Source organism: Panthera onca, chromosome C2 (assembly GCF_046562875.1).
Source record: "Panthera onca isolate mPanOnc1 chromosome C2, mPanOnc1 haplotype 2, whole genome shotgun sequence".
Lineage (NCBI taxonomy): Eukaryota > Metazoa > Chordata > Mammalia > Carnivora > Felidae > Panthera > Panthera onca.
This window is the reverse complement of record NC_138347.1, coordinates 121,911,659-121,937,538: the sequence shown is the minus strand read 5'-3', so window position 1 is coordinate 121,937,538 and position 25,880 is coordinate 121,911,659. Positions and strand designations below refer to the sequence as shown.

General features: G+C 39.3%; 2 protein-coding genes across 8 annotated transcripts in view; both read left to right on the top strand.

The window, feature by feature from the left end:
• LOC132684229 (uncharacterized) overlaps window positions 1–12,637 on the top strand; it is a 54,554-nt gene extending 41,917 nt beyond the window's left edge. Inside the window, exons 10-11 of one of the 4 annotated variants that reach the window (XM_078432285.2) lie at window positions 9,773–9,885; window positions 10,322–12,637. In XM_078432285.2, coding sequence (XP_078288411.1) covers window positions 9,773–9,885; window positions 10,322–10,333 — 125 coding nt within the window. In that variant the 3' untranslated portion in view covers window positions 10,334–12,637. The other 3 variants (XM_078432287.2, XM_078432284.2, XM_078432286.2) reach the window with 3 other exon arrangements.
• Window positions 12,638–15,395: 2,758 nt separating this feature from the next.
• RNF7 (ring finger protein 7) lies at window positions 15,396–21,791 on the top strand. 4 transcript variants are annotated; one of them, XM_060638825.2, is made up of 3 exons: window positions 15,396–15,687; window positions 19,257–19,304; window positions 20,546–20,804. In XM_060638825.2, exons 1-3 carry the CDS (start codon window positions 15,520–15,522, stop codon window positions 20,603–20,605), a joined length of 276 nt encoding a protein of 91 aa, XP_060494808.1. In that variant the 5' UTR covers window positions 15,396–15,519; the 3' UTR covers window positions 20,606–20,804. The 4 variants fall into 4 exon arrangements, with proteins under 4 accessions (XP_060494808.1, XP_060494806.1, XP_060494809.1 ...); XM_060638823.2 differs by having other exon boundaries at window positions 15,406–15,694; window positions 20,546–20,793; XM_060638826.3 differs by lacking the exon at window positions 20,546–20,804 and adding an exon at window positions 20,844–21,791 and having other exon boundaries at window positions 15,418–15,687.
• Window positions 21,792–25,880: the final 4,089 nt, after the last annotated feature.

The window sequence follows — 25,880 nt, the reverse complement described above, 5'->3', positions numbered from 1 at the left end:
TCCACTCAGAGCCTGCTTAAGATTCTCTCTTTCTCTTCCTCTCTCTCTCTCTCTTAAATAAAAATTTTTTAAAAGGGTGGGGGAGAAATCTTGGTGCATTATCTGGCAGGTTATGTGGAGAGAATTAAGTAGTAGAAGTATTGGTCTTTGTCATCTCTTCAATAAAATGATCTTAGAGACATGGCATAGTTTTAGGTTGCATTTTTTTTTTTTTAAACAGTGGCAGTTTTACAAGAATTACACTATTACTTCACCAATAGTGAAGTAATCACCACTTTAAAACTAAAACCACCAAGGTGCCAGAGTGGCTCAGTAGATTAAGTGTCTGACTTTGGCTCAGGTCATGATCTCACAGTTCATGAGTTTGAGGCCCCGCGTCAGGCTCTGTGCTGACAGCTTAGAGCCTGGAGCCTGCTTCGGATTCTGTCTCTCTCTCTCTCTCTCTCTCTGCCCCTCCCCTGCTCACACTCTCTGTCTCTCTCTCAAAAATAAAAATAAAAGATTAAAACTACTGCACTGCCATTTCTTCACAAGCCAATCAAATGATTCCAAGATTTTTAAATTATCCCTTTATTTTGGAGAAACAAAACATCTTCCTAGTCCATTTGAATTGAATTCAAATTCAATGGAATTATTAAAAATAATTTAAACTTAACTTTAATTTGAGCTTAATAAACTGAAAGCAGGTTAATGATTTCATTTGGTTTTCCTTAGTATGGGAGTAACTTACTATACCCTGTGGCAAAAGATATTATAAAATACCACAGGCAGTGTTCTGATCTTTATTGTAGTTAAGTGCTAATGATGGGCAGTCCCAGATGATTTGACGGAAAATGATTCTCATTGAGTACTTATTTGGAGCTGCAAAACATTGTGCTTGCTTAGTAAATAGTTCAATTTGCATAAGTAGGGAAGATAATTATGAAATACCCACCTGAAAATACAGATTCTCATTTAAAAAGCATTTAAAAACAACTTATAGTTCAAGGAAGTATTAATTTCCCAAATATAGTAGTATATATCATGAGTAGCTTTAATACATCCATATTTTGAACCAAAATAATTATGACTTGTTTCCATGGAGCACCTCAGATTGTTAGAAAGACTCCTCAAAACAGGGTTAGCTGGTTGGATTCTACAGGGAAATCTCTTGCCATTTAGCCTTAATGGTATCCTTTTAAACATTAAAAGCAATGAGTGATATCACTGATTATAGAACTAATGTTCTTCTTTTGATTGCTTTTGTGTTCTTATCATTTGCAAGTTAACAAGCTAAGTTCTAATTCTACTTCTTTCATGAAATCCAAATTAATAGCCTAAAGTAATTTATTTGCCTACCAAGGAATTCTTATTGAACTACCTTTAATGATGGAACACACACAATGAAAGCTTCCTCAGAAACATCAGCAACCTCACTTGTTACAAAAAAAAAAAAAAAAAAAAAAAAAAGGTTAGCAGAGGGTTGAACTATCTACATCTTATAGGGTTGCTTTTTGACTAATTAAAAAAAAAAACAAAACACACCAGAATACTTAAGGATTGTTTCACTTATTCGTTCTTACTGATTTATTTATTTATTTCAACATGAATTTATTAATGCTGTAGAGCAAGGCCAAAGGGCCCACGGTGACCACTGAGCTGAATGCAAACAGGCTCACGAAGCGACCCACCTCTAAATAACCATAGGCCCTAACTAACCAATTACCAGTGGGCACAGTTCCTAAAATTATCAAAAAGGGAAAATTCCATACATTTCCTACCTCCTCACTGTGCCCTGTAACTGTGGCTCCTCACCCGTGCTTTGTTACAGTGTCTCCTTTGCTGTCTTGCCCACTGCTTCCTTACAATGTATTCAGTAAACTTTTATCTCTTTTGTTCTGCCTTGGGTGAACTCTTTTATCGCCTGTGCCCCTGGCCTCCACCCAATCGGAGTGCCCCACATTTGATGGCTACTCCATCTGATCAGGACAACCCACAAATGCCAGGCCTTGTTTGAGTTAAGCAGTGAATTCCTGCTTTCATGGATCTTCCTAGTGAATTACAGACAGTAAACCAACTATAAAAAGAAGTAAAATACACATTATTGTATATCGGATATCAGATGGGGATCATACTTAAGGGAAAAATAAAGCAAGAAAAGGAGATAAAGCATGTATGTCAGGGGTTGGGAGTTTTAGTTAGGATATCCAGAGAAGGCTGTACGAAGAAGAAACATTTGAGTGAAGGCCAGAAGGTGTGAGGGAGCAAGCCATGTGTATCTGGGGAACGAGAATTCCAGGTAAGCCGAACAGCGAGTGCAAAGGCTTATGGCAGGAGGCTACCTGGTGTGTTCTAAAACCAGTATGGAAGCCAACATGGCTGGAGTGGAGTGAGAGGTAATGGGAGAGTCATAGGACAAAAAAAAAAAAAAATCCAAGAAGTAAGCATGGAGGGCAAGGGGACTTCTAGGCAATTATGATAACTTTAGTTTTTAACTCTATTGAGAATGGGAAGGCATTTGAGAATTTTGAGAGGAGTGACCTGATCTGACCCACATCTCAGCAGGATTACTCTAGCTCTATGTTGAAAATACATTGGAGGAGAGGTGAGGACAGAAGAAGGAAGACCAGTTAGGGAGTTTTCCCTAGAAAAATTAAACAGCCTTTCAGCAGACCCAGCACACCCAGCATGGCAGAGAATGAGAGTGAAGTAAGAAGCTGAAAAGAGGAGGATTAGGGAAAATTCTGCACACTCAACACTTGGGACACAGCCTTTACCATTACTGCAGCCTTCTTTGTCTGCCCTGCTTCCGGAGGCCAAAAGCCATGTAGAAGACTGGGGTATTCTTTGAAAACTGGATAGGCCCAGAGAAAGGAAAAACAGGTGCTGACACCTGGCCATGCCCTCATCATTCAAAGAAGCCCAGCAGGTAAGCAAGCCCTGCTCCTACAGAGGAGCTTCCCATAAGCCTTTGGATGCCTCATGCTGCACTGTGAACAGAAATCCAAACATCTCCAGATACTTGAGGCAATAGTTTGATATAGGAAACCAAGCCTGAGAGAAAAAAGGGATCTCTGAAGATAAAGAGACAATACAGAAAATTAAGAAATTAGTTATGACTCCTCCCAGTGAAACAGAAGATAATGCATCTGTGAAACAAGAACAGGATGCTATGAAAAAAGAATAATCAGAAAATAAGAAAAAGTTCTTGGCAAGTATAAATGATAGCCAAAATAAAAATTTCAAAATGAATGTTGAAAGATGAATTCAAACAAGGCTTTAAAAAGTAGAACAAAAATAGGAAGATGAAAAATTAGAATATATTAGAGGGGATCAGTCTGTGAACACCAATATTTAACTCATAGCTCAGAAAGAGTGAACAGAGAGAAGTGGGGAGAGGGCATTATCAAATAATTATCAAATAAATCAAGAACTTTCCCAGAACTAACAGACATAAATCTGTATATTGAAAGAGCCCATTGAGTGCCCTGCACAGTGAATGATAAAAGCTATATCACCATGGCATTTAGAACACTAGGAATAAAGGGAAAAGTCTAACAATTACAGATAAATACTGTATATTCTGTACAAAGAACTGAGAATTAGCATGACCTCAGACTTCTAACTGGAAGCTAGAAACAATGAGGCACTGCCATGAAAACTCTATGAGAACTTTATACATTCCCAACTTCTAACCAAGTATGAGGATAAAGTAGTTTTCAGTACACAAGAACTAGAACTCTTTGCCTCCTCTGTTTCCTAGGAAGCTCCCAGAGAACACATTTGAGCAAAATGAGAATAAACCACAAAGATGAAGAATCCAGAATCCAGAAATCAGGAGAACCAATACAGAAAAGTAGAGAAGAGAGTCCCAGGGGCACCTGACTGGTCCAATTGGTTAAGTGACTCTTGATTTTGGCTCAGGTCATGATCTCACCGTTTGGTTCGTGAGATTGAGCCCTCATCGGGCTCCACACTAATGGTGCAGAGCCTGCTTGGGATTCTCTCTCTCTCTCTCTCTCTCTCTCTCTCTCTCTCTCTCTCTTTCCTCTCCCCTACCTCCCTTTCTATCTCTGTGCCCCTCCCCTGAGCTCTCTCTCAAGATAAATAAACTTAAAAGAAAAAAAAAGAGAAAAAGAAAACAGAATCCCAGATGATGGTTGAAGGTCAGAACTAGTCCAAATGGACAGAAAAATAGAAGACTTTGGAAAGGAGGAATACTGTGGTAAAAACTGAATCGAGCTTTGGAAATACTTAAGTATTTTGCAAGAAATACTAATGGGTGTATGAAAAATAAAAGAAATTGGGGGAAATATTTAGAATTGGTACACAGGAAACTGTGCAAATGAAAAATTAACACTATTAACTCAGAAGAAAGTTATATAATTGGGGCACCTGACTGGCTCAGTCAGTAGATCATGTGATTCTTGATCTCATATTGTTCAGGCCCCACATCGGGTGTAAAGATTACCTAAAAATAAAATCTTAAAAGTTTTATGAGTAAGAAAAATACTGTGAACAAAATATATATGACCATACCAGTCAATACAACAAGTGTTGATTTAACTAAAAATTTTGAAATAGAACTGTTGAGAGGTTTGGTGAGAAGATGGGATAACAGTCAATACATAAAATGTTTAATGGAAATATCATATAATATAAAAAGCACTTTCTTTGGAGTAAGGCAGCAAATCTCATGAAGAACAGCTGAATGAATGAGTATCAAGGAGGGCACTTGTGATGAACACTGGGTGTTATGTGTAAGTGATAAATCATCAGATTCTGCTCTTGAAATCAATATTACTCTATATGTTAACTAACTAGAATTTAAGTAAAAACGTGAAACCAAAAAAAAAAATAATACAAAAGAAAAAAACAACAGCTGAATGAGTTAAAAGTGGTTTTCTTTGGAGAAGAAGCCTGAGGGAAGGGAAAGGGTCTATTGTTTTTCAGTATGAACTTTTTAGGCCTGTTTGATTTTTTAGCTATATGTATGCATTACTTTGATTACATTTTTAGAGAATTGAAAAGTGCATAGCTTTTTTAAAAAATATTTTTCAATGTTTATTTTTGAGAGACAGAGAGAGAGAGACTGGGGGAGGGGGAGAGAGAGAGGGAGACACAGAATCCAAAGCAGGTTCCAGGCTCCGAGCTGTCAGCACAGAGCCCAACGTGGGGCTCAAACCCATGAACCGCGAAATCATGACCTGAGCTGAAGTTGGACGCTTACCTGACTGAGCCATCCAGACACCCCAAGTGCATAGCTTTCTACCATGTGATTCATTGTTATATAATTCCATGTCAATATCTAATACTATCTGAAATCACCTCAGCTTCCACTAAGGAACTGAAGGCCTCACACGCTATAGAGCGTTGCCGTATGGCTAGAGTTTTGTAAAGAAAAGCGAAAAGGATGAGCAAAAGTGTGGTGTTCAGGGAACATGACAGTCTTTTGTGAGTTTGGCTGCCACATGAATCCTCTGAGGCCTTAAGCTGGCCCCGCCTGCCATACTCCTGGCCCCATTTTAAGTGGTTTGCAGCCCCCGGCACTACTCACAGATGACCCATGCATCCCACACTGCTCCCTCAGCTTCACAGTGATCAAGACTTTAGACCTTGTTTTCCTATTGAAGCTCTGTCCTCCTCTACATTTGTGCTTGCCTTTTTTTTTTTTTAAATAACTCTGAGTTTTGTTTTTCTCCATGACGATGATTTATACCTATTTGCTGTTAAATTCTGCATCAGTGAGAGATGATGTTTGGCTACATGGAAAAGAACCAGCTATAGTGGCTTAATCAAGTAGAGGAAGACTGAGCAGGTACAGATGTGCCCCAACATCATTCCTTTCTCTTTCTCCACCATCTGCCTTAGCAGGTGGTTTTTATCCTCATAGTTTTAAGGTGGCTGCTTGACTGAAAGCCTCCCATCTCCATTCCAGACCAGAAGAAGAAGAAAGGGACCAGGAGATAGTGCTGGTACCTGTATGAGGGAATCTCAGAAATCCTCAGCGACTTTTGCTTATTTGCAGTTGGCCAGAAGCATGTCACATGTTCATCCCTAATTTTTAACTGGGAACATTGCTGCCATAAGAAAAATGTGAGCTCTGTTAGAAAATAAGGTCAGAGGCGCCTAAGTAGCCCAGTCATTTAAGCGCCTGACTCTTGGTTTAGGCTCAGGCCATGATCTCACCATTTGTGGGTTCAAGCCCCACATCAGGCTTGCGCTGACAGCACAGAGCCTGCTTGGGATTCTCTCTTCCCCTCTCTCTGCCCCTCCCCTGCTCACATCCTCTCTCCCTCTTTCTCTCTCAAAATAGATAAAGAAAAAAAGAAAGAAAGAAAGAAAGAAAGAAAGAAAGAAAGAAAGAGGAAGGAAGAAAGCAAATAAAGTCAGAAAAGATATTAGGCAGGGAACTAGAAGTATTTGCCTTAAGCTCTTTTAGATTGCAATAAATAGGTCCACTGGTCCTTTCTACCCTAGACGTGGTCAAAGAGGCCTTTGCAGCCAGTGACCCCTCTGGAGTGGCCCAAGTGAGACACCAAGGTCTATATTAGACATTTGGCATGGTCCCTCATGTCACCTAGCAGACTTATGTCTATATAACCTGCTGCTCTACAAGGAAACATGGAAGACACTGGGCCAAAATCAGACCCAGGAAACATGAAGGGCTACTGCTCAACCTCTCAATCTAGGCACGTTCCTGGGACACTTCTTGCCCTAGATTTTGTTATGGCCCAGCCCCACCCTGAGGTTCCAGAGCAACTTTCCCTGCGACCCCACCTGATTTTTTGTGATGACCTGTATGTAGGATGGAATGACCCCAGCACACCAAGCATCAATAAGCACTGCTCACCAGAGGAAAAGATCCAAATAGGACACTGACTTTGCTTCTCTTCCAGGCACATATGTACGACTCAAGCCCCCAGCGACATGGTTTCTGGCCCTTTCCAAGCCTTGAAATTACAAACTGTATTGTCTTATACCTCCTGGTCCCTTATCCATATTCATCCACCTTGCCCTCCACTACCTTTTACTGTGCCCAGCCTGATTTGTTCTCACAACCTTACAGCCATTTTCATGTTTCAACCTCAACTGACCCTCTGGAGGTGACATTCAGTACTATTTTTAAGGTTCATAATTTTCCTCTCAACCATACGTCTTACTTACCTGTCTGCTTCTAGCCTCTTCCTGGTGTATCCTGGCCTCCACAAACTACAGCTTGAGGCACCTGTGATACAAGCAGGACCTGGACATTGGCTAGATGAGAAACAGGAAGGGGGAGAAGGGCAAGTGACATGGGAAATAAAAGAAGGATGGGCTGACACAGGCTCTCGGAATGGCATACTAGGTATTTGAGTCTTATTATTCTGACCCCAGTTTTGATGTGTGGGCGTAGGTCTTTCCCCTGACCACAAAACAACTGCCAAATGTGAGCGGGGTGTCCTACAATTCAACTCAATTCTGACCCTATGTATCTGGAGATAGCATTAGATTCTACAGGTTAAGGGCTCTGTCACACGAGACTATCCCCTCCCCTCCACCACCACTTTAGACACCAATCACAAGTCCAAGTTGTTACTGTGCTTCTGACTGGCAGGCTGTAAATCTGAGGTTCTCATGACCCCCTCCTTGAGTTTTATTAATTTGCTAGAACAGCTAATAGGACTCAGGAAACCAGTTTATTTACTGGATTACTGGTTTATTACAAGGATATTAAATCAATAGCCAGATGAAGAGATATTTAGAGGGTGAGGTCTCAAACAAAGGAGCTCTGTCCTCATGGAGTTTGGGGCCCAGCATGGTGGCACACAGAAGCATTCTGGTTTCCCAACCTGGAAGCTCTTTGAATCCTGTCCTTTGGGTTTTTATGGAGGTTTCATACATAGGCATGATTGATTAAATCATTGACCACTGGTGATTGATTCAACCTCTAGCCCCTTTCCCCTCCCTGGAAATCAGGGGGTAGGACTGAAGGTTTTAACCCTCTATTTATGGTTGGTTTCCCTTGGCAACCAGCCCCATCCTTAGGTGCTATCCAAAAATCACCTCGTTATCATAAACTCCGGTGTGGTGGAAAGGGGCTTGTTATGAATTATAAGGCACCCATTTCCCCTTTGTGGCTCTAAGGTGTTTTCAGGAACTGAGAACAAGGGACCAAATGTTATATTTTTCAAATCTTCTTTTTTAAATGAATTCCAGTGTGGCTAACATAAGTGTTATATTAGTTTCAGGTGTACCATATAGTGATTGAACAATTCTCTACATTACTCAGTGCTCATCGTGATGTGTACTTTTTAACCCCCGTCACCTATTTCACCCATTCCCCTACATACACCTAAGAGACCAAATGTTATAAGAAGAGATGCTCCCATTGCTCTTATTGCTCAGGAAATTCCAAGGGTTTGGGAGCCAGGAACCACGGACAAAGACCAAATATATATGAGAAATATGGATGACCAAATATATATTTCTTCTAATCACAATATTGCAGGTCTTTATAGGAAAATCAGTGAGAAATCTTGGTCTCAAGTGATACAAGACCAACTCAAACTGATTTAAGTACACACACACACACACACAAATTGTTGACCCATATAACTAAAAGCCCATGGGTGGTTCTAGCTACAGGTCCAGGTGGATTCAGGGGCTCAAATAACACTACCTACCTTCATCTCCTGGAAGTTCTGCTTCTGTGTTGACTATATTCTCAAGCAGGTTCTTCCCACACAGTGACAAGTTGGGTAGCACTAGCTAGAAGTTTACATTGTGCCAGTTTAATCTAAGAAAGAGCCTTTCTCCTGATTTCATTGGACCATCATGAGTCACATGCATAGCTGTTAACACATCACTGTGCCAGGGAGAATAAATCCACTAATTGATCAGATTTGGGTTATGTGCCTGTCTAGCCTGAGAGCACAGGGGAGTGGAACCCCAAAGTAAATTTGAGATTCTGTTCCAGAAAGCAGCTAAAATGCAAGCTGGACAAGAAAAACCAAGAGACATCCACTAAAGATGAAGGGCCAGGGGAGCGTGGGTAGGTCAGTCGGTTAAGTGGTGACTCTTGATTTCTGCTCAGGTCATGATCTCGCAGTTCAAGCCCCATATCTTGCTCTGCACTCACAGTGCAGAGCCTGCTTAGGATTCTCTCTCTGTCCCTTCCCTGCTCATGCTCAATCTCTCCCCCTCAAAAAAAAAAAAAAAAAAGATGACGAGCCAATAAAGTATTAGAGGTAATGAAAGACAAGATTAGAATTTCACTTTCAGATGATTAATCTGGAAGTAGAGCCCAGAATGGATTTGGGGCTGGGAAAGTCTGAGGCTAGGAAGACCAGTTAGAAGGCCACTGGAATTATCCAGGTAAACATATGACAGTAGGAATGGAAAAGAAAGGACTAGGGTAAGAAGTTATTACAGAAATAAATTGTTATGGATCACTCACATTAAGAGGGAGGGGTGCCTGGGTGGCTCAGTCCGCTGAGCCTCCAACTGTTGATTTTGGCTCAGATCATGACCTTGTGAGATCAAGCCCCACGTCCGGTATCAGACTCCCCACAGGGTGTGGTGCCTGCTTGGGATTCTCTCTCTCCCTCTCTATCTGCCTCTCCCCCTCTCAAAATAAATACAGAAACAACTATATAGATATAGATATAGGAAAAAGGTATTAAGTGAAAGGAATTTTGCCCAATTAATAAGAATGTGGGAGAATGCCCCTCTCAGAAGCCCCAGACTTACTCCATTAAATGGAGTTGTGAAATATCTTACGCATTTACTGTTATGTTCTTTCGCCCATCAGGTAAATGTCCAGTCTTAAAAATTACAGTCACTCCTCAAATCTCTTCAGAAACCTTCAGATCTATTTGGAAAAATAGCAAGAAATCTAGTATTACCTGTAAAAAGAAGAAAAAGGTATGCTCTCGGATGTCTGTGTCTGTGAATTTCAGCCACCAGGGGAGTGCTGTATGGATTCCTGGGCACTAAACTGGGGTAGATGCCATCCTCAGCAGATTTTGCACTTGATAAAATCATGAGAATTTTGGTTCTGGGTAATAGTATCCTTGTGATGGATGATGATTGGACAAGGGACAAGTAGTAAGGGAACAACATAGTTCCCTCAAATGTTAGTGCAAATCTTGCCTCCTGTCTTCAACTTTCCCACTTCCCACCCAAATCCTGGTTCCTGTTAGCTTATTGTGGATTTGAAATGGTGAATTTACTCAAACTATTTATGAAGCATGTGGGATCTATTAGGGGGTAATGATTTACATATGTTTGCTCTTTATTGTATGAAGTTGAACTTCCTTTTTTTTTTTTTAATTTGTGATTCTTGTTCATTATTTCACAGGCTAAAAACTGAATGTGGATGCCATATCTTTTTATGGGTGCTATCTATCTTCATAGCCTAGAAAGATATTGCTTGTTCAATAATAATAGTTTTCACTGGAACCGTGCCTCTTTCAAGTTCTAAATTTTGATGACTATTTTATGAAAGTTCAAAGTAGTGTTAATCCTATAATGCTTGTCATTTTCGAAAATGTGGGTTTCACAAGTTGGCCTTAGTAAAAATAGGTAGGATTCTTCTCTGGGGCTTCTTATGTGCATGTGAAATTTATAATTTAAAGGAAGTCGTGATCTTTAAGAAAGAAAGAAAGAAACTACTTCCATAAGTATATCTATAGTTGGGAACAATAGCAATATTTGGAAGTAATAACCACTTTCTGAAAGACAGCGTCTCCCAAAATGGGGATCTTCCCCAAATGAGGAAACTTCTAATCACTTTATCCCCCTGCCCCATGAAGATATCTGCTCCATGGGAAAGGCAAGAGGTACAGTTGACCGATGTATGGATGATAAATTGGATTAGTTGAAAGTCATATGTATGACAATATGGTGCAGGGATGAAAAACATGGACTGGGGAATGAAACGGACTGAAATTTTCTGGAAAACTGCTGCTTTCCAGGTGTGTGACATTAGCCAAGTCAGTGAGCCTCGCTGAGCCTCAGTTTTCCCTGATGCAAGATACAGATAAGAATAGCACCTGTCTCATGAGATGACACATGTCAAGCATTTTGGGACAATACTTGTTTCATAGTGCATGCTCAAATATAAATATTAGTGGCTACTATTATTGTTGATGTTAGAATTGAATGTTTCCAGTTATTTCACTTGGAACAGCTACACAAGAAAAAAGGAAAAGAAAGAAAAAAAAAAAGACTTAAGACCTCTTCATTTTTGAAGTTAAAAAAAAAAATCACAACAACCAAGACTGTCGGGGTGCCTGACTAGCTCAATTGGGAAGGCATGAGACTCTTGATCTCAGGATCATGAGTTCAAGCCCCACGTTGGGTGTGGAGCCTGTTTAAAATTAAATTAAATTAAATAGGGGCACCTGGGTGGCTCAGTCAATTAGCTGTCTTACTCTTGATCTCAGCTCAGGTCTTGATCTCAGAGTTGTGAGTTCAGGCTCTGTGTTGGGCACTCTGTGTTGGGCACTGTGTTGGGCACTGGGCTCTGTGTGAAGCCTACTTAAAAAAATTAATTAATTAACTAATTAATTAAAGTTATTTTTTAAAAGGCAAGACTGTCATTCATATTATATACAAATGTAACAAGTTCTGGCAAGTCTGTGGAACCAAACTATCTGTGGAGTTGAGGATGGGTAGAGTAAATTATGTCCACCCTTAAATATCTTAGCATCTAGCTAGGAAGACAAGATTCTCATCCGTTAAAAGTAAACAATAATAGAGTGTAAGAGTTGAAATAACAGATCTTCAGAACTTACACATCCAGTGTGTGAGGCCTCCTGAGAAATTGTTCCTGCTTAAAAAAAAAAAAGACCTTTTTGAAATCTGCCACAGACATCCACTGGGTCGGAGTGTAAAATCTTTGTGCCTCTTTAGAAGTCTTTTGACAACGTCTATCAAAATTAAAAATACATAACTTTTGGCCTAGGCATTCTACTTCTAGAAATTTATTTTACATATATACTCTCACAGATGAGTTAGAAAATATTTATAATGATGTTCACTGCAGCACTGCTTATTATACATTGGAAACAGCTAAATGTCTCTCAAAGGCTTCTCAGAGAAATCCTCAGAGAAATGGGGCAATACTGTGCAACCATCAAGAATACTGTGCATATGGAAGTGCTTATGTGGAAAGTGTCCTCTCATACTACACAAAAAGAGCAGGCTAGAGAATAATATGTGTAAAAAAACTCATATGAAAAATGTTGTAATATGTAATATGTACCAACAATCCCACTTCTGGGTATATACCCAAAAGAATTGAAAGCAGGGTTATGAAGAGATATTTGTACCCTCATGTTCACAGTGGCGTTATTCACAAGAGTCAAAATGTGCAAGTAACTCAAATGTCTATTGATGGATGAATGGATAAGCAAAATGTGGCCTGTCCACACAATAGAATATTACTAAACATTAAAAAAGAAGGAAATTGGGGCGCCTGGGTGGCTCAGTCAATTAAGCATCTGACTTTGGCTCAGGTTATGATCTCACCGTTCATGACTTTGAGCCCCGAGTCGGGCTCTGTGCTGACAGCCCAGAGCCTGGAGCCTGCTTCAGATTTTGCATCTCACTCTCTCTCTCTCTGACCCTCCCCTGCTCGTGCTCTGTCTCTCTCTCAAAAATAAATAAACTTGGGGCGCCTGGGTGGCTTGGTCAGTTAAGCGTCCGACTTCGGCTCAGGTCATGATCTCACAGTCCGTGAGTTCGAGCCCTGCGTCGGGCTCTGTGCTGACAGCTCAGAGCCTGGAGCCCATTTCAGATTGTGTGTCTCCCTCTCTCTCTGCCCCTCCCCTGTTCATACTCTGTCTCTCTCTGTCTCAAAAATAAATAAACGTTAAAAAAAAATAATAATAAAAAATAAATAAATAAACTTAAAAAAATAAATAAATAAAAAGGAAATTCTGACACATGCTACAACATGGATGAAACTTGAAGACACTGTGCTAAATGAAATAAACCAGTCACAAAAAGATAAATACTGTATGATTACACTTATATGAGATACCTCGGATAATCAAACTCAGAAATCAAGTAAAATGCTGGTTCCTGAGAGAAGAAGGGCAGATAGAAAATTGTTTGATGAATATAGTTTCCATTTTGGAAGATGAAAAAGCTCTGGACTTTGTAAATGTAAATGTAAACTTTGACAATGTAAATGTACCTAATACTATGGAACTCTACACAAAATAGTGATAAACTTCATTGTGTGTATTTTAGCACAATTAAAATTTTTTTAATGATTTGTATTATGTATCTGTTTGTACATGTATAGGAATTTCTGGAGAGTCTATTAACAGTACTTGCTTTTTTTCATTGTAGATCATTTTACTATTTTAACATTTTTATCATTTATGAGCGGTCAATTTAAATTTCTTTCATTTTTTTAATGTCTATTTGAGAGAGAGAGAGAGAGACAGAGCATGAGCATGCACACGTGCAAGCAGGGGAGGGGCAGAGAGAGAGGGAGAGAGAGAATCCCATGGGGGCTCTGCACTGACGGTGTGGAGCCTGCTTGGGATTCTCTCTCTCTCTCTCTCTCTCTCTCTCTCTCTGCCCTGCTTGTGCACTCTCTCTCTCAAAATACATAAATAAACTTTTTAAGAACAAACACTTAAATTGTTTGATAAACATCAGTAATAGCCTTTTTTGGTTGCTATGTGACCTGGTGACGAAAGAGTACAGTAAGTGCTGTGATTTCCCAGAAATATTATAGGAATATATGTTGGCAAAGAGCAGTGAGTGAAGACACAAAGATGAGTACATTTTTCCTCAGTACAGAGAGCAATCCAGCTGGAGCAGGTAGGGGAAGTTCTGTCCGGTTGAAGAGATGTTAAAGTGTAGGGAAAAGAGAGTGTCCTTGAGTTTTCAGCATTTCAACTGCATGTCTCTCCTTTTTCTTTCAAACCGCCCCGTTCCCAACAGCAGAGTGCATTTTATCCTTGTCTAGTACCGGCCTTCCTCCTTTGTTAGATGTTTGCATTTAGAGCCGTCTCTAGTCTGATGTGTGGTCGTTTAACATGAACAGAACATGTGTTTTGTATGGTTCATCTGGGTTTGTTTACAAGCATTTTTATCTGGCTCATAAAGTTAGTGTGGTCAGATTAACATCTGCCACCACTTCTACTGCTCTGTTCTGGCTGACAGCTTGGGAGAGGAGTGCTTTCTTCACTCATTTCCTGGTCTGGAGGGCCTCCCATCTCCCCCCAGTTCAAACTTGACCTCTTCCATGAGGCTTTTCCTGACAGCATCAGTCCTCAGCATTATCTCTGTCCTTCACAGCACTTCAACTCAACAAGCAGCACACATAGCATCTAGCCACTCAACAAGCAGCACACATAGCATCTAGCCAAATGTGACCCTGTGTCCATATTTCCATTTTTACATATTTATGCATCCTTGTATCCTCTGCCAAACTCCTTGAGTTTGGTTAGCTCCTATCCAGGCACAAGGCCCAGTATCAGGAGACCAAGAGATGTTGAGAGGCCCATTAAGAGGAGATCGGATGTTCTGAATTCCAAACCTTTGGTAACAGGTGTCCACCACTAGGTGGTGGTGGTGATCAGGCATCTCCTTAGGCGTTCACTACCTCAGCGTTCTTATCTTTTAAATGAATATGTTGTCTGCTTTGCTTGAGAAAACGGAAGAACATGACCCCGGGCTAAAAGTAGAAGAACCCACGTTTCATAACTGTCAGCTTCACGTAACAGGAGTGTACTCCTTAAATTACTTTTCTGGACCTTATTAAAAGGAGGAGGTCAAACTAGATCAGAGGTTTTCGGAGCCTGGATGCCAGGGTTCTTGGCATCCTTCCAGGGGACCAATAGGTCAAAACTATTTGCATAACAGTATTCAGAGCTATTTCTCTCTTTTCACTCAATTAAAATTTATTAAAAAGCAAATATATGCATCTTACATAAAGTCTCTTTAAGGTCCTAATAATTTTTAAGTATAACGGGGTCCTGAGCCCAAAAAGTTTGAGAACCACTAAACCAGGTTTCTCAGAACTTCTGAGGCCAGACGTTTCCTAGATACCAAGAAGAAGGTGGTGTTAAAGGCCTGGTCCCAGCTCTGAAAGAGTTTACGAGTCGCGGGGCGGGGGGGGACGGGGGGGTGGAACGAGACAAATGGTTATATTAACAAGATAATTTGTGAGAGTGGTAAGTTTCACGAAGTCACACAGCAAGGCATCTGATGCCTGCACAGTGTGCTCCGCAGCACGGGAGAGCAACACTCAACAGCACACCGCCCGGGGTTCACAACGGAAACTCCCTGGAGGCCCTCAGCCCTTGGGGTTGCCCCAGCGAGCCGAGGTGCAGGGAGAAATGCGCCAAAGCGCTAGCGTCATGTGACGTCACTGGGCCGCGCCAGCCAATCCGGGCGGTCCTTGTCGTAGGCACCGCGGTGGCCCGCGGCCTGCAGGCGGCGCTGTGGGCCCGCCGGGCGGCCCCACAGAGCCGCCATAGCCGCCCGCCTACCCCGACTTAACGTCTCCGCTGTCGGCTCCGCGCCGCCGCCATGGCCGACGTGGAAGACGGCGAGGAACCCTGCGCCCTGTCCTCTCACTCCGGGAGCGCAGGCTCCAAGTCAGGAGGCGACAAAATGTTCTCTCTCAAGAAGTGGAACGCGGTGGCCATGTGGAGCTGGGACGTGGAGTGCGATACGTGCGCCATCTGCAGGGTCCAGGTGATGGGTAAGCGCTGCACGCGAGGCCGGGGCCGAACTACGGCCTCCGCGGGCCGATTCTGGGCGTGGAGGACGGGCGAAGGCTGGGAGAGACCCCAGTCCAGAGGAGTGGGGGCGGGGGTGCCGGGAGCCACCGGTGCTGCTGCTGGCCCGAGGGCTGCTGCTGCCGCCGCCTGGGGCTCAGCAGGCGCCCAGCGCCCGGACCTGGTATTCTAGGGATAGAAACGGGCAGTGAGCTGAGGAATTAAGATAATTTCTGGTAGTGATGGGTGTGGCCAAGGAAATAAAACTGGATGATTTGTTGGCCGCTGGGAGAAGCCACTTGGGTTTGTTTGGCCAGCTCCATGCGTAAAAGCAAACCGCAAAGGGGTCAGGGTAAAGGCCCTGAATAAGTAGGGCACTTTAATGGTTGTGGTCACGCACCAAAGTGATGCTCTGGAGTCATCTTCCACAGAAACGACACTGTTCCTAGCCATTGCCATTTCCGAATTAGCTACTGCTATTCTGCGGGCTTTTAACTCTGGATGTTTCAGGATGGGTCAGATGGCACTCGCTTGTCTTGAAGGGGGATACAGTGTGGTTCACGAATATTTTTAAGGTTCATGGGAGTTGAAGAATGTAAGCCCTTTATTCAGAAACATAAAACTTTTTCTGGCCCCTCCTATCAAAGGATGCCATTTTCTGAAGATCCTGCCCTGTCTGAGTCAGGCCTTTGTGGAGAGCCCTGTTGTACAAATAAGTCTTAACTTCTTTCTATGATATTTCGAATAAAACTACTGGGCCACGCGAAACCTTTCAGAACAGCTTCATCCTTTTATATTTTATATCCTGTCTTTTTTAAGATCTCAGACCACCTTGAAAAAGAGATGCTATTCTAAATGCCAGTTATTTTTTTAAACAGAGCATTTAAAACTACTGAGAGAGAATCTTAATTTTGTTTCCTGGGGGTAGGTGAAAACTGAGGTTGTATAGCTTGAAAACTTTGTGTCTTGCTCTGAAAAATGACAGAATTGGAGAAAATAAACAGAATTTCTCTCTCAAGGGATGAAATTTAAACCTACCAGAATCAAGAGATTTTTTCAATTTACACTCTTTAGTACACACTTGTTTTTTATTCATGAGGACTTGCTTCAAAGAGGATTTACAGCAAAGGGATTCAGATTTTTTTTACTTTTTACTTTTGAAAGAACTTGATTTCAGACATGATCCACTTGTTTTGCGTATTAGGTCTTAAAAGTGCCTAGCTTATTGGCCTGCAATACAGCCCCCTTACCCCACCCCTTACTTAAGAACTAGAATCATAATTTCCAGTTTGGGTGGCGTTGTTAACTTATCCAGGCCACTTAATCTTTTCTTCTTTTGCAAGACAAGCTTTGCTAAAAATTTTATCCCCTAAATATCCTTTAGTTCAAAATGAAGAATGTTCCTGAAAATTGTGGTTTATATTTCTACCCAAAGAAAAATTTTAGATCTGTAGGTAGAAATGCAGAATTCAGAGTAATGGTTGACATCTTTGCAACACATAAACTTTACTGGGATATTTGGAGTAAGTCAAAATATGGGCTATAAATGTTTCACATTCACATTAGCTTTCTAATTATAGCAAGTGTTCTGCTACTGTGGATTAATTTTGCAGATTTGCAACAGCTGTACTTTGAGTTGAGCAAAGTGTTCTGGACTAGACCTTTGTATTTTCTTTATGAGGTGTTAAAATCAATCCATTTAGTGGTCAGGTGACAGCAGAAGGAAGTTTGTTTTTCAGACTTCCCAAGCTAACCCTAGTTAGCATCATTCTAAAAGGAGTTACTGTTATTGTACTCCTTAGAAATGTTTTGTTTTAGATTTTAAGAATATCGTGAAAAGAATTTTTTTCTTTTATCTAAAACTTTAGGACTTTTTATAGATTTAGGTTGGGTTTTGATAATGAGTCTAAATCAAATGTCAGTCATAATCCTGAGATTCCTAGATTCTGCAAAAGAGGCCACTTAATTCCTTAAATTTTCAAATTCCTCTCATACACCTAAATGATTTATTACGACTTCTTGATCCAAGATCTGCCTGTCAGCCCATTCTGATGTGGTTAACACTCTCTGGTTTCCTTCATTCTGAAAGGAGCAGATGGCACAGTGAGCAAGTGTTGAAGAAGAGGAAAATAGGTTTGCTAGTACTGCTGAGTTCTAAAGAGCCAGAGTAACCCTTCATGGCTATTTATGTTAACTTGGACATTTGACATACCTTCTGGAGTCTTGTTTTCCTAATTTGTGAAAGAGGTAGTTGGGTACACAGACTATAATTCTGTGATTATACAGAACCAGAGCTGTGTCCTCACCCTTATATCATGATCCTTATGATATTTAGTTGTTTGCCTGCCTACCTCCCCATTTCCTGGTGAGACCAGGGACCCAGACTTGGTCATTTTGGTGTCCCCAGTGCATAACTCCATATACAGAGCAGATACTCAGTAATTGTGGGATTGAAGAAAGCCTCAGGAGGCAGTGGTTGTTTTCAGTCCACACCGAAGTGGCCAGGGTGGTGTGTTTTTTTAGGGTAAGAGCATGCAGAGAGGAGCAAACAAATGCCTGAGCATAATCCAGTGTTAAGAAAAGGACCAGGCTTCAGCTCCACCGTGTATCTATTTTTACAGAATTCTTTTTCTCTAATTTATGTTAAAAACTATTTTGTTGTTGTTGTTGGTTTGAACTTCCTTTTACCTATCTTGGACTCCTCTTCCAGCTAGTGAATGAATCCATTTCATTGGTCCCTAAAATATCCTATAGTACCTCCTTCATCAAGCAAATAGTAGTATAGATTAAATTTTGAAAACTAATATACCCTTTAGGTTCCCATTCCTAAAATGTACTCGCAAGTAAATTATTAAAATACATTGCCATTGTTGGATAAATGCTTTGGACTCAGACATATTTGTAGAAGGAGCATTTTCTTAAAAAAAAAAAAAAGAGAGAGAGAGAATCTAGTATTTAAGAGGTTCTTTAAAAATTAACTTTAATTTAATTTTTATATAGATCATACAGTCACAAAATTCAGAATTTTAAGAAACTATACAATGAAGACTCCTTCCCATTCCATCTTCTCTTAGGTAGACTTTATTATTAGTTACTTGATTATTCTTCTAGAGTTTCTTTATGTGTGTACAGGCGAATACCAATTTATATGCATGGCTTACGTTTAAAAGGTGTCTTGAAAATAAGCTACCCCCAAGGTTGATCTATGTGAGCATGCCCAGTGAGCTTATAGGAACTTCTAGTATAATGAAGTATGGCATAGTTTTCTCTGGTGGTTGAATCCACCTCGGGGACACCTTTTTATCAGAGCTGGTGAAAATAGAGGGTCAGTAACCCATGTGAAATTGCTCCTGGTCATAAGTAAATGAGTAGAGTGCCTTGCACTTTATTCATCTTTAAACAGTTATGTTTAGATGAGAAATAAATAGTTTGAATCTTTTATCTCCATCTCTAACCCTTTGGGCTCTTATTTGACTTTGAAGTGTCTGGGTTTTAGAAATTGCATTCTGAGCATCAGAATGAGAATTGCTATTTGTTTCCTTTTAGATGCCTGTCTTAGATGTCAAGCTGAAAACAAACAAGAGGATTGTGTTGGTATGTTGTAATTTCATTCTCTTGCTTTTTCAACTGAAGGTTTTCTCTCAGTGGGGATGTTTGAATTTGTGATTAAGATTGACTTTATCAATACATAAAAATAAACTGTAAAGCAGTGATCTATTATTAATGTAAAATGTGTTAGTTCTCAAAAGGCCTTAATGGAATTAATCTGCAAGTTCTTTTATTGCCTGTAATTAAGAAGAATTGATTATATATTCCAGACATGGCCATAGTAAATATTTGATAATCAACAAAGAAATAATTCTTTTCTGTTAAGAAAATTGTAAGGGATTACCAAAATGTCATTTAAATTTTAACTGTGTTATAGGTCAGATTTGGTAGGGTTTTATTCTAATAAAGCATTGCAGTTTTCAGTACTGTTATTATTCAGTATTTAACTTTTCAGCCAACATAGAAAAAATTCTAAGTGCTCTCTTTTGCAATGTAGTTTGTATATGGAAATCTGTTGAATTTTGCTAATAGCCTGGGACTACAAAAGTTGTTTTAGGATAAATATTTTAAGCAGTTCAAAGGTTTTTATGTCCTAGTTCTTGAAGTCATCACTTCTAGATTGCTATATATAAAAGCTTTTCTGAAAATGAAAGGTTAACTTTGTACTTTGTGTTTGCGTGGTTTATATATAGCTTTTTAATAATGATGTATTCAGTATTTATCAAATCCTGTTTCTTCCCCCTGAAACACTTAAAGTGATTTCCTTTTGCTTCCTACTCCCTGTAGCCAGTTTTCATAAGAAGTTGGTTATTTTTTTCTTTTTTTCTATGTTCTTTCATTGTTCTGTTATCATATAGGTCAAGCAAGGGACAAATAAAGCCCACATTTGAGATTGCATTTCAGATTATGGGAGATTGCCCTTGGTTTAAGAAATGTTTAACTTGAGAATTGTGAGGTTTAGGGCACCTTTCTTTGATCACAGAAAGTTCTCTGTTTCTAGCCAACCACTTTGAAAAGTTCATGTGTTTGTCACATGAGGAATTGCACTGCTTATGGATGACATCAACACTTCTAGAAAATAACTGAGTAGATGTACAGCTGATAATGTTTAGAAGTATGTCATCTATTTATAACAGACTACTATGAACTGAAAACTCATGTTGGTAAATAAAAATCAGGAGGATGTTTTTCAATAAATAAAGATCAAAAGGTCTCCAAGGTCAGTCTTTGACTGAGAAGGTCTGGGATCTAAGGAAGGCTCAAGTTCTTTAATCTCCTAACTTCAGGAAGACAGCATGTGGAGCTGTGTAGGGGCTGGGGGCCACCACATCACTCACAGACTCTAAACAATGATGAAAAAGTCCCCCAGTCACAGCGCCTCATCTCACTTCTTAAGTGTGGTTTACACAGGTAAGTTGTTACTTCTTTATAGATAGAAAAAATGTTGACTAATTAGCCATCTTTATTCAAGATTATGAATCATGATTATTCTTCATAATATAAAATAGCCTGTAATTTTGAGTTGGATAATTTAAATTAAAATATGTAATGTCAAATATCCTTTTTTTTTTTTTTTCCTTTCAGTGGTCTGGGGAGAATGTAATCATTCCTTCCACAACTGCTGCATGTCTCTGTGGGTGAAACAGAACAATCGCTGCCCTCTCTGCCAGCAGGATTGGGTGGTCCAAAGAATCGGCAAATGAGAGTGGAGGCTTTCTTAGTGCATTTGTTTGGAGCCCTGGTGGATCTTGTTATCAAGTGCCCTACAAAGGCCAGAACACTCCAGGGAACTAATTCTTCAAATAGGAGGAGATGTCTCTGTGGTCCTTTGGTACTCATCAAAGGCATGGCTTAGCATTTTGTTTTATTTTCAGAAATTCTCTACAATTAAGAAGATAATTTATTAAAGATGGTCTTTCCTACCTCTGTGGTATGTATCCCACACACTGCTTAGAAGTGCTTTAAAGGAGGAGAGAGCTACAAATTTAATGACTTTATAATTTGCTTATTGGTATCCAGGGGGTTGTGGAAGCAGTTCCATTCAGAAGAGAACTTGTTGCATGCTTATAGTTGATCAGTTTAAAAAAAAAAAAAAAAAAAAAGACAATGTTACAGAAACAAATAAAGTGCAGTTTAAAACCCAACTCTTATCCTTAATTTGTCCCTCATATTTATTTTTGGCTGGGAGGGGGTGATTCATGAAGTCTTTGTATGATATAATGAAAATTTTAAGTTTGGACCAGTGAACAGGGTAAATAAAATTTAATCTTCAGGCATATGGAATTGTGGTTGTCTTTTAGGCTATTATCCTCTATCTTTGGTTCATCAAGAAAACCTAAATCTGTACTCACCTCACTGTCCAAACATTGAATAGTAAAGAACAGAAGTATTTGTTCTGGTCAGATTATGTTGTAATTTAACTGTTTTAGGTAGAATGTTAATGAGGGGGAAATGTTTACCACTGTAGCACTGGGTCAAAAAGTTTATTTTATTACACAGTGTTTTAATAAATGGTTTATTCTGTTTACTTCATTTGAATTGTCATTATTACAATTTTTAAATTTTTTTTTAATGTTTATTTATTTTTGAGAGACAGAGACAGAGTGTGAGCAGGGGAGGGGCAGAGAGAGAGAGAAAGACACAGAATCTGAAGAGACTCCAGGCTTTGAGCTGTCAGCACAGAGCCTGACGCGGGTCTCGAACTCACAAGCCGTGAGATCATGACCTGAGCCGAAATCAAACGCTCAACCGACTAAGCCACCCAGGCTCCCCATCATTATTACAATTTTATGTACAACTTTAAGCTTCATGTTAATAAGGTAATATGTCAAGTGAAAGCTTTAATTTGAAAAAATATTCATATACTCTTATTTGGTAGTAATAAAAGTTAAAGTTTATTACCTGGAAATGTAGAAGTGTGAGAAAATACTTAAATTTTATCAAACTCATTCACATTTAATGGAGGTTATCTGGTAACAGTTTATGGACCACAAGTTTATTTTGAATTATTCCATAATAAAGGCCACAAGCTATGAATTTTGAAAAATAAATCTTTATCATTCACTTCTTCAGTTTGTCAATCTGAATCTTCTTATATCTAAGTGATGCAGATACATAAAAAAATGTTAAAATATAATTTAAAAACTAGAATTCATAGGCTTTCATATTGGTTTTCATATTTCATACTAATCTGATTTCTCTGGAAACTTGCTTTATTATGCATTTTTTCACAGTTTACTGAGAAAATTAATTACCATATGGGGTAAATAAAGCACCTTTTTATCCTATAATATTAAGTATAATACTATCAAGTTTAGGAAACTTAACCATGTGATTAACATAATCATATCTTACAGAAAACTGTGACTAGAGCTATAAGTACAGTCCAGCAAAGACTTTGAAGAGGTTAATGTAAGTTTACATACGGTGAATGTGTGTCTTCAGTGAACACCTGCTGAAACCACAGAGTTGAGGGGCAATATGTAAGTGCAGACTAGGAGGAATGAGACAAGTGGGAAAGTCACCCTGCTTAGATGTAGTTACTTCACTACTTCTGCCCCAAACCATGTATCACAACACATTCTATATATGCTTATTTTTTCAGGGATTTTCTTTCTTTCCTTTTTTTTTTTTTTTTTTTTTTAAATCTTTTTAATGTCTATTTATTTTTGAGAGAGACAGAGACAGAATGTGAGTGGGTTAAGGGCAGAGAGAGAGGGAGACACAGAATCCAAAGCAGGCTCCGGGCTCCAAGCTGTCAGTACAGAGCCTGATGCCCATGGGGCTCGAACTCATGGACTGCAAGATTATGACTTGAGCCAAAGTCGGTTGCTCAATCGACCGAGCCACTCAGGTGCCCCTTTTCAGGGATTTTCAGTTGAAGAAGAATCAATAGGGGCACCGTGTTTCAGCTTAGAGAAGTAGTTGGAAAGAGTATTGGCTCCCATCTTTGTAATTTATCCAGATCATTTTTCTTTTTTGTAAATTAATGACAGCAGTTTCAAATAATTTTTCTTTTGAGTTATACTTAGGCTTTTTAGTTTGGTGTGTGTGTGTGTCCTTTTGCAAGTTCTGCTATTGAAGATACTTTTCCAGGTCATATTTAATAACTTGCTTATATGGTTCATTTTGTAAAGTCTATTGAAACATGTGTATCCATTAGAAATGAATCTTATTTTGCTTTCATAATCCTGATTGTGTAGTACATGCATATTAAATAATGAGATAAAAAGTTAATTACAATACACAAAAATGTTTGACCACTTGAATGCTTATCATTGTACAGTGAGCTATTTTAGCAGCTTTTGTTTGACATTTTTAAAAGGATATATCCATAAAATGTGAACCAAATATTTGGCTTTGCACTGAAGAGAAAATCAGTAAGAATGTCTAGTTATTTTAGTCAGTATGACAGAACGTAAATGCAGCGTGAAGGATGGAGTCATAAGTAGATTTTCCACACAGCAAAACCACAGGCCCACTGCCGAACAAAGCTCTGTTTCTACTCCGCATCGCCATCTGAGGGTGGAAGAGGAGGAGGGGCTGGGACAGAGCAGCACTGATCCTACCCATCCTGGGATGATATCAGCTCATCTGCATAGCCATCTGAAAGTTTAGCACATATTGTTTCATCAGAAAGACACACTGTGACATTTAATTATGAGTCCTAAAGCAAAAGTTAGGCATTGAACAGCCTTTTCTTTCCATTGGATTAAACAATACTGAATTTTCTTTTGCTAGTATAATGGAAACATGTTGGTCATCTTCACCTATTTAATTTTCCATCAATGCAAGGTGCATTCTTATATCACAAGTAACATCTAAATCAGTAAATCTTCCCCTCTCAAACCCATTCCTTTTTATAAACTATGTCCCCATTACTATCCTGAAATTCATAACTAACACATAATTAAAGTGTATATAATAATTGTAATATATAAATATAAAATAACTGAATTATAAAATACAAGTAAAAGGAAAGTATATTCTAATTCATTTGCATTTCAGTATGTATATACTTGGGTGTAATTACACCAGGAAACATGAAGAAGCAGGCTGATCCACGTATGGATGTGTGTGTGTGTGATCACCATATATAGACCGCAGTAAGGTAGACTGTTGTGATTTAGTAACATGGGAGCATTTTCATTGATAGTAAGAACTACCCCCTCAAATGGTAGATCACACTTAGTGTACAGTCTTTTGATTTACATGTTAGTTAGTTGCACGGTTGGAAATTTCAATGACGTAGTTATTGAATATTCACTTGGCAGTCTTCTAGGCATAAGGAATAAGCTCAAAATTGTTTTATTTAACTGAAGCTAATGTAGAAGTCTTTAGGGTCAGAGAAAAAAAAAAGCTTAAATGTTCCTTTAGAAGTTTAGTAGACATCTGATAATAAATGTAACTTTTTAAAAATGTTTTCTGCAGAATTTTTAACAGGGAAGCACTTTTTTTTTTTTTTTTTATCTTTCAGAGAGAGAGAGAGAGAGAACATGCAAGCAGGGAGGAGGCAGGAGAGAGATTCTTTAAGCAGGCTTCATGCTCAGCGTGGAGCCTGACACGCAAGGCTCAATCCCACGACCCTGGGATCATGACCTGAGCCAAAATCAAGAGTCAGATGCTCAAACAGACTGAGCCACTCAGGTGCCCCTATTTTTCTGCTTTTTAAAGTTATTGCCAAGAGCTAACTTTTCAGGATAATGCTCTGAAAAGAAAGTTAGAAATTTTCCATGGTTAATTTAGTAAGCCCAGTTAAAAACATATATATTTAGAGGAAAAATACTGCTGGTTTGAATATAAGGAAGATTGGAATTAAAGTATAAATGTATTTCAAATATTTTTAAATATAAAATTTAAATATATTTTATATTGAACATTGGATATAACAAAACACATGACAAATCTTTGTAGAGGAGTTCCTCTTCAGCCATTTTATGTCATTTCCATTTCTGCCACGGTTAGGTTTTGTTCAACAAAATAATGTCCGACAGGAAAAATATCTTCTCTGCATTTTGACGCTCCACTTAATGGCTGAGAGTGGACCCTAGAGCCAGGATACCTGAATTTGAATCCCAGCGCCTCCGCTTGTGTGACCTTCAGAAAGTTACTTAGTTTTCTCCTATACAATGTAAATAACAATAATATCTCCCTCACTAGATTGTTTTGAGAATTGAAGACTACATGAATTAGCACACATGTAAAACTCTGAGAATAGTTAAGCACTACTGTGACTTCATTTTAGTCAATTTTGGAAGCTCCTTTAATAGAAGTAGCACTTAAAAAATAATGTATTTTTAGTTACGGGGTAGAGCACTCTTCTTAACTGTTCTCAATAAACATTTTGTAAGAAAAAGTTAATTGTTGTAAACATAGGTTACTGGTCGCACTGTGAGCTTTTGTGAAGGGTTGTAATGAGGCCTTTAATGACCTGCCTGTCACATTTATTTCTAATCATGGGGTCAACATGATTTCCAGATTCTATAATAAGAAAAGGTTTTGTAGGATGCCTGAGTGGCTCAGTTGGTTAAGTGTCTGACTTTGGCTCAGGTCATGATCTCACAGTTCATGAGTTCAAGCCCTGCATCAGGCTCTCTGCTGTCAGCACAGAGCTCACTTTGG

Excerpts from the sequence above, each read along its gene's own strand:
- RNF7 (XM_060638823.2), top strand. The coding sequence starts at position 15,520 with ATGGCCGACGTGGAAGACGGCGAGGAACCCTGCGCCCTGTCCTCTCAC. Across the intron at positions 15,695-19,256 it reads CTGCAGGGTCCAGGTGATGG|ATGCCTGTCTTAGATGTCAA; the intron begins GTAAGCGCTGCA and ends GTTTCCTTTTAG. Across the intron at positions 19,305-20,545 it reads CAAACAAGAGGATTGTGTTG|GAAGACAGCATGTGGAGCTG; the intron begins GTATGTTGTAAT and ends TCCTAACTTCAG.